Source organism: Calliopsis andreniformis, chromosome 3 (genome assembly GCF_051401765.1).
Source record: "Calliopsis andreniformis isolate RMS-2024a chromosome 3, iyCalAndr_principal, whole genome shotgun sequence".
In the NCBI taxonomy this organism is placed as follows: Eukaryota; Metazoa; Arthropoda; class Insecta; order Hymenoptera; family Andrenidae; genus Calliopsis; species Calliopsis andreniformis.
The window spans coordinates 28,665,918-28,681,363 of NC_135064.1; the positions used below are offsets into that span (position 1 = coordinate 28,665,918).

Consider the following 15,446-nt stretch of genomic DNA (forward strand, 5'->3'; position numbering starts at 1 on the left):
GAAATGATTACTCAAATCTAATACTCATTGTCAGTTGTAATACTCGACAACTCGTATTACTTATATTTCGAAACGAGAGAAGCATTTCAAATGAATAATGACATGACTGCTTTATTTTGACCAAGAGTACAAAGAACTGTGAAACTTTTTTTAACTATAGTCTTATTTCTTTTAATTACTTTTGTATTTAATAACACATCGTAAACTCTATTTATAAAAAATATGTTTTGCTTGTCAAGAGTTTCATAGTAAAGTAGTTATTTTATATTTTAATAATCGTCAAGCAAAAATGAAGGAATTATAATTTTCAAATTTTTAACAAGAGATAGAAAAGTTGTTATCGGTATAACAAAAAGAGCTTTAAATTGAATATTATTAGAACTAAGATATGATTTTGCAAAACACTAAAACTATGCAACGCCAAACAATTTTATAAAATAGAAGCTGAAAACTAGTTTCTATGAAATTGATAAATACTACACTTAACTACATAAACAAAATTGTTACTAATTTTTGTAAGTAAGTATATCAACGCGTCTTGCATAACGCAATGAATCAGATAATTTAATTTATTTCGTAGTATAACTTTTTTATTTCGCTAATTGCAATATTAATGACAGTATTGAAGCGTTATTTACATATATGGACTTTGCAAAATAATGAATTTGCAATTTTAAGAAAGAGACCATGCAATCCGGAAAAAATTTGTGAAACAACTGGAAGAAATAAAGTAGCGTTTGCTCTATACAGCAATATTTAAAAACGGAAGTGCCAAAATAATTAGATCATTACTTTTTCTTATATTATTGCTAACAATGTCCATAAATTATACACTTTTTCTGCCTTATAAAATTCTTGAAGTAAATAGAACTTAATAACGTGTAAACTATAAATTTTATTTTATGATCTCATAAAAAAAAAATGATTACAAGTATAAGTACTGTTGTACCATTGAAACAAATTAAAGATTTATCGTTTTTGTTACCTGATTACGAAATATAGAATGTCTTAATGCATACATTTCTACAATACTAATAATAATAACAATAAGAGTAAGTTGTTTAAAATGATCACAAATTATTTAGAATTAGAGCACATTGTATATCATACTGCGAACATTCGTTAAACGGTGGCTTCAAGATAATATGTACATAACGTGAATATTCGCCATGCCACCGTTTATTCTTTTCAAATTTTTGCCCTTCTCATTCTATTTTATTAACTGAAAAATCGAAATTACCTGACGAAAATGTGTATGGAATCGAGGGGTAAGTGTATCATAGAATACAACATTAGTTGATACTTTTCTAAATCACCCTTTTTTGTATAATACATTTTATCAAATATTTGTACTTTCATACAGTATACAAATTAAGATTTTATTTTCGTCAAAATGTTCTATTGCTTTAATCGTGTAAACAAGGACAGAAATTTACAAAAAGTATCGTGACTGCGATTTTCCAGAATTCATCAAATTTACCAACATGTTGATTTTTAAAATAAATTTTATCGATACCTGTTAATTTTTTATTTATCGTATTGGAACATTTAATATCTTGCATATTTAATCCGTAATACGGAATTAATTTCGTATTAAACAAAAGTATTAAAAGTAAAACTGATCTACTATTTAATTAACATGTTGGTGTTTGCGAATTCTTGTAAATGCTGAGTTTACAGGTGTTCAAATTTCATATGATATTAACGGAAATGATACATATTATTGTATTAGCATCGAATCAAATACAATTGAAATTTGAGCATCGGCAAATTTTTCAATTATTTTCTAAACAGATAGTGTATGGTAAATGGCAGATTTATATTTGTTACTATCACCAATTTAATTGTTAACTTCTTTTCTATGGAAGGAATATATATACCCTTCCTTTTTGAATTCGAAAGTCGAGCGTCAGATTTTCGAGTTATAATTTATTACTCATATTATATAACATTGAAATTACGATTATTGACGTTTTGTTTCAAATAATATTGGGATTATAATTTGCAAAACTGATCTGACGTAACTGCGTACATTATGTGTCAATAAACTCAAAACTATTCCTAGATATATATAAAATCGGAGTTTTTACAAATAAGAAGATGAGAATTAATACTCTGTATCATGTGCAAATACTGCAAGTATTTTTTTTATTTTATATCAAATTTTATTACATTGTACCGCGTGGATTTAATAATTATGAGCCATTGAAATTGTAAGATTAGACGATTAATTTAAGTATTGCAAGAAAGAAAAAAAAGGCTGTTACCTATCTAGTCTTATACGATTGTAAATCGATGTTTCGATAGTAACGTATTAATCAGTATAATAATATGTTTTCAATTCGGTTTCATATAATTACTATATATATTACAGACTCAGTTACGCGGAATAAAGTGTATATGTATATATATGTATGTATGTATGTATGCATACAGTGACAACGAATTGATACTCTTCAATTTTGTTTTGGTTTGTTCTCTGTATAGTCGACTTTTTAAATCTTAAATCTACAATACGAATTGAAACATTATTATATAAATAATGAAATACTTTACTAAATGAAAAAAGAAAGCTGATTGCATTCTCGTCAGACCTATAAACACAATTACAAAAATACATACAGATTGTTTTATATTGTACATATTTTCCATTTACTTTTCATACCAAACTAGAAAGTAAGCGATGTACATAAGTACTATGTCGCTAATGAATCGCATTTTGTAAGAGAAAATGCTGATATAACAAACAATGGTACAACATTTTGCATAGACTATCTGTGGTGATTCGATGTAAATAATAATAAACAATGCGGTTAAGTCGATTAACTTTCTATAGGTGTAGGTTATGTAGAGTAAAAATCATTATACCACTCTATCTTTCGTGAGCGCGCATGACCTTGGCCAGAACGCACCCCCTGTATACTTACGCTAAAAGACGTACATATGTAGTTATTAAGACTAAGTTGTGATATAACTTTGATCATACAAATGTCGACATTTATCTACTGTTAGTCGAAGAGAATTTTAATGTAATAATAGATAGATATACTGAACAATTCATAGTTCCAATACCGTGTAAGTAAAGAAGAGAAGATACGATCAAGAAAAGGAGAACAAATATTTTTTTAACCCTCGGGCTACTTGGAATTGCTACTACGTGAAGCCAACACAGGGTCAAAAATGACCCGGTGTTGGCTACGCGAGGGTTAATAGAATAACATTTGAAGTATAGAAAATATTGAATAGCGCAATTGTAAATTGAAAAGTAAATTTAAATTTAGAAGTACAAATGAAATCGGTCTTATTTAAAAACAGTTAACGCAAGTCTCGTCAGTTTCTCCTTATAACAATAGTCAAAGTACATATTATGAAGCTTTGAAAAAAATTTATTAAGCTTTTTTACACATATACACATCAAATAGCTCAGTTTATAGAAATGTTTTCTATCTTAAACAATTGAGACATGAAAGAAGGTAAGTGTTCAATTGAATCTAAAATTCTTCATTTAATTAAATGTATCAGATGTATTTGATGGACAAAGAGTACAAATTAGATGTATGTATAATTATATAACTGGCCGTATATTTTTCTACTAGATATTAAAATAAGATAAAATAAACGTAATGAAACTAATGCAAACATTTAATTATTTCGTTTGAAAGATTCATTTTTGACGATTATACAGGTATTCTAACGATTCAGTGTCAATTTTTATCAATGAATTTTTTAGACGTACATGCGCTCTTATTATGTACTTTTCTAATGCTCAATCTTACATTTGACGATGAATTCCTGTATGTACCTGTGATCATATACTGTTTTATATATGTACATATAATGTATATGTTTTTATAAACGTAGTATAAAGCTGTCAAACTTCCGTCTAATCCAGACCTGTTCAACCTCAGCTTTTGCATGAAGTAAGCAATAACATGCGATGCATAAGGACGGGGACAAAAGTTGTAAAAGAGTGTAGGTACTTAGATGGTACCGCAGTGTAAATGATTAGAGTTCATCGGCGTCAGTCTCTACATTCGCAGGTTCACATTTGATGTCGTGGGTCAGGTACGCGCTTGCGTACATACATGAGTGAGCATGGGCATGCTTACTTTTGGTTGCTCAAAGAACAACAATAAGGTTCTATGCTGTTTGCATAAGCAAACGCTTGAACAGGCCTGGTCTATTCAATTATAGTTTAATATACATTAAGTATACCATTCTACTATCGAATTCCAAACTTTAAAAATCGTATGAAAGAATCTACCTTGTTAAAGTTTTTATGATTTCAAGCAAGCACCTCCTTCAGAAGAAACTCTGATATGAATATATGTTTGTTGGATTCATTTGAGATTTAGATATGTTTGTAGTGATAAAAGCTAGTCGATTCGTTTGCATTATTTAACTTATACGAAACATTTATATTTTCATGACTAGACATATGTTCTTCAAATTCAATTTCCGCTCATACGTTAACGTTCTATGCAATATTTATTATCAGTTATGTACATATTTACAATGAAGAGTGAAGACTGCAAGTTGTAATTTTTTTTTCTATCATACAATTTACGTGATAAGCGTGACCGCAACCAAAGATTGCGATTCCATTGTTACCTAACAGAATCGGTGTTTGAAGAAACAAGGTGCAGCATGGACAAGTAGAAAATTTATTTTGATATTGCATTCCCCAGTGATGTGCTCCGTTTCCAAATACATTTTTGTCCATGGATCTACCTAAATCTTTTTCCAGAACTTCTATCAGTTGATCCCGAACCTATACAATAGAGAAAAAGATATAAAGATATAGAAATGGATGTAAAAAATATACGTGTGTGTATGTTAAGAAAATATTTTCTTAAATGAAAGTATGTACCTTCGTAGAACACACTGTACTGTATTCAGACAACTTAAGAGTATTTTTGTTGAAATTAATAGCATGTTTCATTCCATGCTTATGTAAAATTTTTGTAAATACGAGGGATTGAAATATACTGAAATAAATGAAAATTGATTTGCAAGTACATATTAGAATCGAAAAGAAATTCTTTTAAAATTTACCTTTTATCAATGGGAACATTTGGTATAGCTTTTTCTAAATTTACTAATATTTCCATAGCAGTATCAGATCCTTGTTTCCTCGTAATTTCATTTATCACAGTAGTCCACTGTATTGGTATTTCATCGTTTCCAATTTTTATAGATTTACCGCAAAACAAACATTGCCCTTCATGAATTTTCTTTATGTACATTGCTGTGAGATTCCACTGTTTTTCATCCAATAAAGGTAGAATAATGGAGAGAATAATGCTATCTTTAATCTGAAGGCACTGACACAAAATATCATTCGTAAGTATATTGTGCTGCTTCACATATATCGGCAAATAATCCCGCCACATGTAAGGTACTCCATTACATAAACCAACACACTGCTCTTTATCTTCATTTACAAATTTTTTAAGAAGAGATCTACCAATTTCTAGGAACTGTGGTTCTGTTAATTCATTCGTCAGGCAAGGCCTACTACAGGTACACCTTCTGCAGCTTTGTGCATTTATACTAATAAAAGCTACCATTATTTGATTTATTATACGTTTATTATCAGTTGATTGGATTAAATCCGTTGAAGTGTTTTCTAGTAGAACATTAAAATAATATAACTCTGCACTTCTCAATATTTCATAAACAAAGCTTTTTACATCCGATAAAGTTTCATATGAATCTTTGATCACATTCATCCTCCAATTTATATCTACTATTACTTTTTCTAGTTCTTCTTCATGCATAGAAAGTCTAATATTTTCAAACAATGAATATACACCTCGCAAATCGTCTTGTATTTTTTGCATCGCACTTTTAATTGAGTCTAATCCTTCTTTAACTTCTAAAGTTTCTTCACTAGAAAAATTTACTATTTCTTTCGATATATTACAATTTGCATCTTCAGTTTCATTTGATTCATTTTTAGAATCAATCGAGGCTTGCGTCAATGGTATTGTCTCTAACGTTAATTCGATTTCGGAAGAATTTTCAGTGCATTGCATAGGGGAATGAGACATAGCTTTATGCCTGAAATTCTCGTCGCTCTTAAAACCTGAATTTCCAGAATTAACAATGACAATACCTGAATGTAATTTCTTCTGATTTACTTTCGAATTAGATTCCAGATGAAGTGTTAAAGAATGTAATAACGTGAACAATTCATCGTCTTTAATCTGCTGTAACTTATTTTCAATATTACATATAGCATCAATCTCTGTACCATCTATTAACTTTTTTAACTCTGTTTTATACACAAGACATATTTCTAAACATTCCTGATATTTTTTTCCATTATACAGTAGTAATATCAAAGTATCCAAAGAGGACAATGTTAAACAATGAAATTCCCCATTGGACGTCATCAAATATATTTTATTCTCTATACTCTCTGCCATGATTATATTTGAGAATTCATTGTTCCATAACACTATCGTTGCCGCGATAGGATCAATTACATATAGACCACTGGAAGTATATGAAAATAAATACTTTTCTCCAATGATGAACAAATGAGAAAAGTTAATGGATTGCGGAGTCCACGTTTGTTCCAAATGTTTTAAATAAATAGATTCTCTAATATTCGACTGACATATTTTTACAGGTGCAATAGCTAATGCTTCTTTAAATTGATGAGTTTTTATCACAACTCCATTTGCAGACACCTCCCAGAGTCTAGAGCCTGGTCGAGCACAAAATATTTGAGGTACACTTTCTAACTGTATGTTACTGTTATCCGTAGAAATAAAATTAAAGGAACCTTTCTTATTGGTTAACCTTTCATCTTTCTGAACAACCAAAGCACTATTATTTTTTGTGAGACATGTTTTGTAAAAACAAGCACCAAATACCCCATTACGTGCTTTATTTCCTACTTGTTTGTATTGTTCTTGTACTGTATCACATATATAACAACGTGTTAGGGTTGAAACTAGTAATAAAGGTGAAGAAAAAGATAGTTGTACAATTGCTGCATCTAAAGTCATTAAAGTACACGATGGTGCTTGAAACATACCATTGACCTAAAAAATTAAATTTCATCAAATCAAGGAGAACAGAAAAAATAATTAAAATTAATCATATCTTATGCATTTTGTAGATAAATTTAATACTTACTGTAAAAATAGATAACACCATAACAGAGATTTTACCATTCCAATCTCCAATATATATTTCAGAACTATTATCATTCCAACAAAGGCAATTAACTTGTTCATTTATATGCTCTACTGAGATAGCTATCAACTTTGGGGAAGGTTTTAAAGCCACCAAACAAACTACTCCACGTATTGTTGTTAGAGCAACTATTCTTTCATCAGGTGATATGAGAACACAAGAAACTGCTCCTTCCTATGATGAAACAGTTTACTCTTAACGTACAGCTTTAACAATAATTCATAACACATTGGTTTGTTCTTTATTACAATAGATTGCATAAACTTTATTTACCGATAGAGGTATCAGTTGTAAAAAGGAACATGGTGTCCTTGAAAACAAATAAATGCTGCCACTGGTTGAACCCAGTATAATATAACTGGGAGACACATTGAAACATGTATACTGTAAAATAATAAAACATTGATATTATTTTAATCAATTCTTTCCATATTTAAAATATCACATTCTAGATATTTTTCAATAGATCTCAACTTAAAATATTAAATTTGCAATTTTTATCGTAAGTACATGAATTAATAAGCATGAAAAACGATAGCATTTACGTGAAATGAAGATATATGTATTCAAATATTTGTAATACTTTATACAATATTTTGTTACATAGAGTTTGATTACACTTAGAAACGTTACTTTTATTTCGAATTTCATTTTACAAAATTTTGATCATTTTCAAAAGAAACTTAATCATTGCACGTATTATATGTACATTTTAGGTTACCCTTATAGAAATGATAAAAAACTACCTTAATTCGTTGAGTCGAATTGATAGGCTTATAAAGAATAGAATTTATTTCTTCGTACTCTGACAAGATGTAAGGAAATTTCGGCATAGTAGTCTACAAGATCCTTGGACGTGATATAGAAATGGTAAATACATGAAGACACAACGGATAATAGGTTAACAACAACACGTTATAGTGAATTTCGACACGATGTAGTTATAGTCACAAGTCACATTCTTTGATTCTTGCCTTCAACTTCTCAACTATTGGCGCTCATCTATTGTACGTATGTACACACACTGATTTGTATATACATGTGTTACTGGATACAGTATGCGGTTTCTGAGCGTAAGCCAGACTTTACGTGCTTTATGAAGTTTTATGATTACTTTCCTGATTTTTATATACTGGATTGGATAGCTTGATAGCTGGATACGGTATGTGGCTTCTGATGCAAATATAATGACTACTTACTTCAGTAACTTACGCCAGTTTTCAACATACACCAGAATACCACTTACCAGTATTCGCCACCATTCACCATCTGATCTCAGTGACCGAGTGAAGTAGGCGGTAGGCTAGTAGGTATACTAAGGTGAGACAAATATTAATTAATAACAATTGATTAAGAACAACTAGCTTATGTAAAGTATTGATTTATTACAATCGAATGATAATCTGCCTTCGTCAACACAGACATTCTACTTGTCGTGTATATATACACATATGTAATCAATAAATAAATATATATATGAATATAACTTAGATCAGTTTATATTTTTGACTTACTTACGTAAGTGTTATAGCAATTTTTTTTAAACTACTTGGGTAAATATATACAATGTTTGAAATTATAGGATGAACATTTAAGTAATTTCATTTTTGTACCGTTTCAACTACGAGAATTTGAAACTCTTCCTGCTTCTCTCTTTCTATCGCTCGTTCGCTCTTCTCTCTTTCAAAGATTTCTATCGAATCAAATTTCTTACATTTCATTGGACGAACGATTTCATGCGTATAGAAAGATTTATTATATAATGAACACATTTTTCTTAAAGTGGAATATAGTCGAATACAACGAACACACAATATGCGCCGACTATAGTAAGAAAAGATTCTGATCTTGTATCGTTTGCAAGTAGATACGTATGTATGTATGTACATGTTGCATTAGTCGATTTGTTCATTATTGTTTAGTCTACTTTCATAGCGACGTGACTGAACGTTTCTCATCGCAACGCGCGTGCTACCGCGAGTACGAATCTTCGCGTAATCTTTCACCGCGAAGCGGCTAATGAATGTTCACATAGTCGCAAGTTTTTTTTTACTGTTGATTGCTTCGTGACTTATCCTCGACGGGCACAACGAAGTATGCAATGACATAAGAATAAAATGCTGCACAGACAATACCCATGTAGCGGTGCACGTTCGCGCAGCTAACGAAGACTCATTCGCGTCGCAGTCAAAGTAGTCTTAAATTATCATTTAATTAATCCTCTTTTCTAAAACAATTTCAATATGCTTATCATATACTGCTTAATGGTATTTGCTTTATCTTTCAATTACTGCCTGTTTCGATGTCGACACACATTCAATTTTGAACTTGTAAAAATTAATCTTCGATAATTCTAATTTTCGTACAAAATAATGCGTTGACAAAGCCATACAATGAAAATCAAGTAACAAATTTGTTCTATATGGACAATTCGTTAAACATGTACATTATAAACAATTTATCATTCTGTTTGTACAAAATCAGTAAAAGTATAACGAAAATGAGTCTAAATAATGTTATGTTTTCTTGTATAAAATGTTAAATATCTATAATTTTTCAGATATCTATGCAAGATAATTATATTCTTATTACAGCATGTTATTCGTTTATTTGATTGTGCTTGACTTTTTTAATTCCAATCATTGAAAATTTATGATCTCTCGTGCATGAGAATTTAACAAAGATCTATACAAATAATTAAAGACAAGATTTATATTCAACGAGGATAACATTTGGCAAATGACATTCTGGTAACAGTGTCTAATCTGTTTTAACCATTGCTATTTAATATATTATCAATACTCGTATGTTCTAGTACTCTTTAGCATCTACAGTATTTGTTGTGATTATGAAAAATTATTTGACACATTTTGTAAAAAATATAAACGAAAACAATTGGAAGAATGATTTAGTTTTGTTGCATACTTTGCTAATATTACAATACAATCAGTCATGATTAAAAATTACTTTAGAAAATCATTGTTTTTTTTTTTTACATTCAATGTACCTCAAAAGAGTAGCTATATTAATTATAGAAAATGAGCATTACATTTGTTGCACTTCCATAATGAATCGTAAATTACGTATACATGTATATACTAGTGGATGTAGTTCAAAAGCAAATGTAGTTTTCCTTACTGTATAAAATAATATTGTGTACACACTTAAATATTTTCGACATCAGATTGTTAAAAACAAGTTCCATAAAAATGTTCATAATTAATGCTACAACAATTGGACCATTTATGAATTGAAGAGAGATAATTGCGTTTGATTCTTTTTTGTGGGATAAAAAATATGCAAAAAAACTACATCAGGAAATAGTGTTGTACAGAAAGTGCAAGATATAATTTTCCTGAGTATCGATTACCGATTTCAGCTGATATATAATTGTGTATCGATGCTTGAATTTGAATTAGAGTTCGTACATAAGAGTGTGCGCATTTGCGACATGCATATAAACACGTCACAAAGAAGGAATATCGTTTGTTTGTATAGTCGCTAATAAAAGATAGAAAAGAAATACGTGTTAAGGTGCTTTAAAATTAATTCACACTACATATTTAAATCAACAGGATTATTATAAATTGAAATGATACCATAATATGGACACCTTCGTCTCATACCATATCGAAAATTTGTATTTTGCATAAATTGTAAGATTGAAAACAGTAAATTAGATAAAATTGTTGTGTTTAATTAACTCTCGCAGTATTGGCCTATGCCCGAGTCACTTTTGACTTACACTGGTGAATCACCAGTGATTTCGGCATTGTATTGGGATGGTTAATAAAGGATAATAATACGTATAGTGTGAATCAATTAGCTCCTTACGCATCACTGTATTATTTAGTCAACAGAAAGGTATACTTTACTTATTACTCGTGACAATGGGAACAACGATCTTTGTTGCTTGATTTCAGTAGAGACAAAAGCGATAAAAATTTCGATTTTCAATACTTTTTAGTTCATTTGTAGTGAATGATATGCATAGAACATAGTTAAAAAAAAAGTTCTAATAATGCTATACATTATTTTGTCTTTTTTAAGAATTTGTTAATTTGAACATATAGAAATTGTAAATTGTAATTTCATAGTGTGTATATTTAAAATTTGCTCCCACAGTACAACAATGTGTAAAGAAGAACTGTGAAAGCAAAACCGTAACTTCTTTGTAGCATCGTACAACGCGCGTTGTTCGAGTACACGAATTACATGAACAACAATTTAGATTCGACAGTGAACGAGATAGAAAATATATTTCGGTGACATCGAAATTCTATTAAGAACGATACGATATTGTTGCCCGCAACGCAATGAAGTATGAACACCGTCCATCTACGTAATATTTAATCTTGATAATGGATTATAATCATCTTACGATTACACGGTGTAAGAGAATTATAAATTGTATTTTCGTCGTTAATCAGTTTTCGTCCGATGATTCTGTAGAACTTTGTGGCATGGTATTGAACCAATTTTCTCGAACGCTTGTACTCCTAAACATAAAAACTGATATGTACTAACATTGTTAATAGTTATTTATAATTCTCTATAATTTTCTCTTTATCTCGATAATGCGATTATATCTGAACAAATGAGGAGAAAATTAGAAGAATAAAACCGGCGAAAATAAAAGCATATTCTACTTGTCCAATATGTACGATTACCTTGTCCGCTGGCGAGTACTTGTAGGCAGTGTAAGCGAAGTTCGATAGTACTGAGGCGTGGTACTTGACGTTGCTTCATCCGGTCTTCTATGTAACGTCATAGTTTCGTGAGGAGAAGTAACTAATTCGTCCTCGTTGTCTAAGTAGTAACGAGAACCGCTCGCACTCTTGCAATTCTCACATTCGCTTCTATAGTCATCGGTATCGTCGTGAAGCGTAGGAAGAGCTTGCATACTACACGTACATGTTACCGATTCAAAACTTCCCTCTTCATTAATTCCATTAGCTACGTTTAATGGCGGCTGAAATGTATACAAATTATTGTTATAATGCATACTTAATTAAATACACATACACGTACATGTGTAGGTACACGTGACATATTAATATTAGAAAGTTGCAATATTAATCGATTATTATATGTATTTAATGGCATACCTTAAAATCATGTGATTTTTCGAGCTTATGATCTGAAATTTGCCTTTCATTTTGTTGTAGCCCACAGATTGACGAAGAAGCAGAAGACTGTATCCGCATGTCCTCATAAACTGTACTTGAACTGGATTTCTCCTTGGAAATTTCTTGATCCTTCATTACAGATGAGCGTTGTTGTATGGAATGCACTAAATTTCTTGACGCAACATCGGTTGACGATGATTGTAAAAATTCATTCTCGGAATGATTGTTCATAATGTCTCGTAATCTCGTACCAGAACGAGCAGTCAATGTTCTGGGTATTGTACGATGGGCAGTAACACTAGAATTCAGTAAGGTGGCAGATATTGTAAATGCGCCGGTTTGACGAGGAAGGGTGGTATGGATTTGATAATTTTTTAGAACATTGGGCTGTAAACTGGATGATACAGGCTGAGCAGGTACTTCAGAATGCTGGGTAGCAATGCTTGAGATTCCAATTGGCGTAGGCAAATTCTCATAAGTACTTGTGCCCGTGGTAAAACTTGTAGTAGAAGTTCCTACATTAACACCCGGGGATAGAGATTCGTTTTGATTTGATTGACGATAACTAGCGTATATGTTTGGATTTGAAATTGGTCTGCTCGATGTCGATATTAAACCTGAAGAGTCAACGATGCCGCTATCGCATATCAGCGCTGATGGACTGCCACTCATTACATTTTGTGTATTTCCTACCAGCGATATGCTAGTACGACTATTGGCATTTGCCAAATAACTAGTTGGAAAACTCAGTTGAGGAAGCACTTGTGGATTCATCGACAAAAGGGCTTGTTCTGCTCGTGCCGCTGCCACAGCTTCTTCATAAGGTGGTGGGGCTTCTCCACGTGGAAAGTAATTACTGGGTGGTTTCCATAATGGATAATTGGCTCCACATGGAATGTCATCCATAGGTACACCGTGCGATAATCCGTCCCGTTCTAAATATCCCATACTACCTAAATTTCTTTGGTCCTCTGCCAACTGTCTGTTTTGTCTTCCTGCCACGCAAACTTTTACAAGATGGTCAACATTATTGTTCTATCAGTAAAAGATATTAGCACAAAATATGTTGTAAAAGGTGAAATACCTCGTATTTTTCTCTGACGCAAGCGATGTATTAAAAAAAATAGTAGGCTCAACGACAACACAGCCGTCACAAAACTAGCAACAGATCGCAGTCCTATATCATAATTTGCAGTAGCATCTGCTGCACTGCTGCCAATCCCATCTGTTTTATCGTTTGATATAGATGACAATGTATCGTCCAAACAAATATACTCGCAACAGATATCACCTCGTCGGGAAGATTTACAATCTTCCTATTGAATGTAAAATTACTTTTCAATCGCATACTTTGTATCATGCAAAAACAATAATAGAATGTATAAAGATAAGACAACTATTTTAGTATTTGCAATACCTCTGCAAATTTGCAAACAAATGCTTTACACCACTTTGGATTGCCATTATCACAAACGCACAGTGTACAAGGTTCTGGACCAGGAATGTAGTATATACCACTTTCAAAAGATCGCCCCTGTTGATCTTTGCAAGTAGCGCCACTTTCTGCTCGAATAACTGTAAAACATCCAGAAAAGGTTTTAGCAAAATTTGTCTAACAATGATCTATAGTTAATCTTCTGTTTTGTTTATAGTTTTCTGCAATATTGAATTACATGTATAAAGACAATTATACTGGTTAGTTTCAAGAATACTTTAAAACTACAATTTTTGTAATAATATTAACATGATTAGAACCAATGCACAATAGCGATATTTTGATGCACGAATTCGTTGTGATATGTTTTTCTTTGTTTTCCCAATTATAAACAACGAAAACAAACATATGATCGCAACGAGATCGTGCATCAAAATATCGCTCGAGTGCATTGGGCCTTAGTAAAAAAAAAAAAGAAAATGCATATGCATCCGACTATATGTATATGTATGTATGTGTACCGAGTGAAACATATGAACGAGGTAGCAGGTGAGCGGTAACGATACATGCGTCATATGCGCGTTACGTCAATCGGTCTATCCTTCTGAGTTTTCATATAAATTGTTCGCTCGATAGAAATGTTTTTGTCAAACATCAAATCCCAAGTGGAATCATTCAATGAGAAAACATTTAAAGATTGAAATCGATGTATAACGTAAAGAATTTCTGTATGATGAAAAATGTCTAGTTTAGCCGACGAATTTTAGGCGCGTAGCTCTGAAGAACTCTAAAACGAAATTAAAAGTGGATCGAAGAAAAATAATAGAATTGAAAGGTTGAACGAAATGAAATGAAATGAAATGAAATGAAATGAAATGAAATGAAATGAAATGAATGAATGAATGAATGAAAGAAAGAAGAATATTGCAAGTTAAGTGGAGAACAATGATAAACAGAAGACTTAGGTACTCGACTCACCATGGAAAAATAGAAGAAACGCGAAAACTGCATAACCGAGAAGGTTACTGTCGCCGTATTTCATTCTGCGTTCGTTATCTCATCATAATCGTAATTACTTGTCGCCATGCAACAACAAAGAGCAAAAGTTAGTAATCGTTGGACGTCTCAGAGGCTGTTCTGTATCGTCGACTGCTCGTTTTTTCTTAACATTTTTCATAACACAGTACCAGACAGCATCTTCCGTTAATACACCTGTATCACTGATCACGTATGCGAGAGCAACAGTTATTTTCGCACAGCTGCATATCTCTCGAAACTCTTACTCCCAAGCATTCTCGCACAGTTTGCGTCCTCTCAAATAGACACACTAATATGCATTACTTGCATCTACTCGCACCTACTTGCACCTACTTTTGCATCTACTTGCACCGACTCTCGACACCCGACACCCGACACCAGACACCCGACACCAGGAATGATCGATTAGTAAACGAAGCAGCTATCGGTGTCGAGCACCGATACTGAAACTATCGCCATCTTTGAGCAGCTTCCAAAGTTTACTGCTCTGAGCCCGCCAGAGACAAGTCACACGTATTTACGAAACTAGTCCCTTTCCCAACTAACACTACTTCAATCACTAGTTCTTCAACTGACCGTTATTCACGAGCAGAGGACGCTGAAAACACCTTCGAATTTCTAAGTCTACTAGATCT

At 31.8% G+C, this 15,446-nt stretch overlaps 2 protein-coding genes across 4 annotated transcripts; both read right to left on the bottom strand.

Annotated features, from left to right (window-relative positions):
* Positions 1-4,465: 4,465 nt before the first annotated feature.
* On the bottom strand, positions 4,466-8,090 carry Pink (WD40 repeat domain-containing protein pink). Of its 3 annotated transcripts, XM_076375732.1 has the most exons (7): positions 7,956-8,090; positions 7,483-7,593; positions 7,150-7,383; positions 6,794-7,055; positions 5,056-6,715; positions 4,871-4,988; positions 4,466-4,771 (listed from the first exon to the last, which is right to left on the bottom strand). In XM_076375732.1, the coding sequence occupies exons 1-7, from the start codon at positions 8,040-8,042 to the stop codon at positions 4,511-4,513; spliced, it is 2,733 nt and encodes a 910-aa protein (XP_076231847.1). In that variant the 5' UTR covers positions 8,043-8,090; the 3' UTR covers positions 4,466-4,510. The 3 variants fall into 3 exon arrangements, with proteins under 3 accessions (XP_076231847.1, XP_076231846.1, XP_076231848.1); XM_076375731.1 differs by having other exon boundaries at positions 5,056-7,055; XM_076375733.1 differs by lacking the exon at positions 4,871-4,988 and having other exon boundaries at positions 4,614-4,771; positions 5,056-7,055.
* On the bottom strand, positions 7,979-15,341 carry LOC143177661 (uncharacterized). Its single transcript, XM_076375734.1, has 7 exons — positions 15,145-15,341; positions 14,752-14,848; positions 13,756-13,913; positions 13,423-13,654; positions 12,318-13,345; positions 11,880-12,181; positions 7,979-11,708 (listed from the first exon to the last, which is right to left on the bottom strand). Exons 2-7 carry the CDS (start codon positions 14,813-14,815, stop codon positions 11,636-11,638), a joined length of 1,857 nt encoding a protein of 618 aa, XP_076231849.1. The 5' UTR covers positions 14,816-14,848; positions 15,145-15,341; the 3' UTR covers positions 7,979-11,635.
* Between the last annotated feature and the right edge of the window lie 105 nt (positions 15,342-15,446).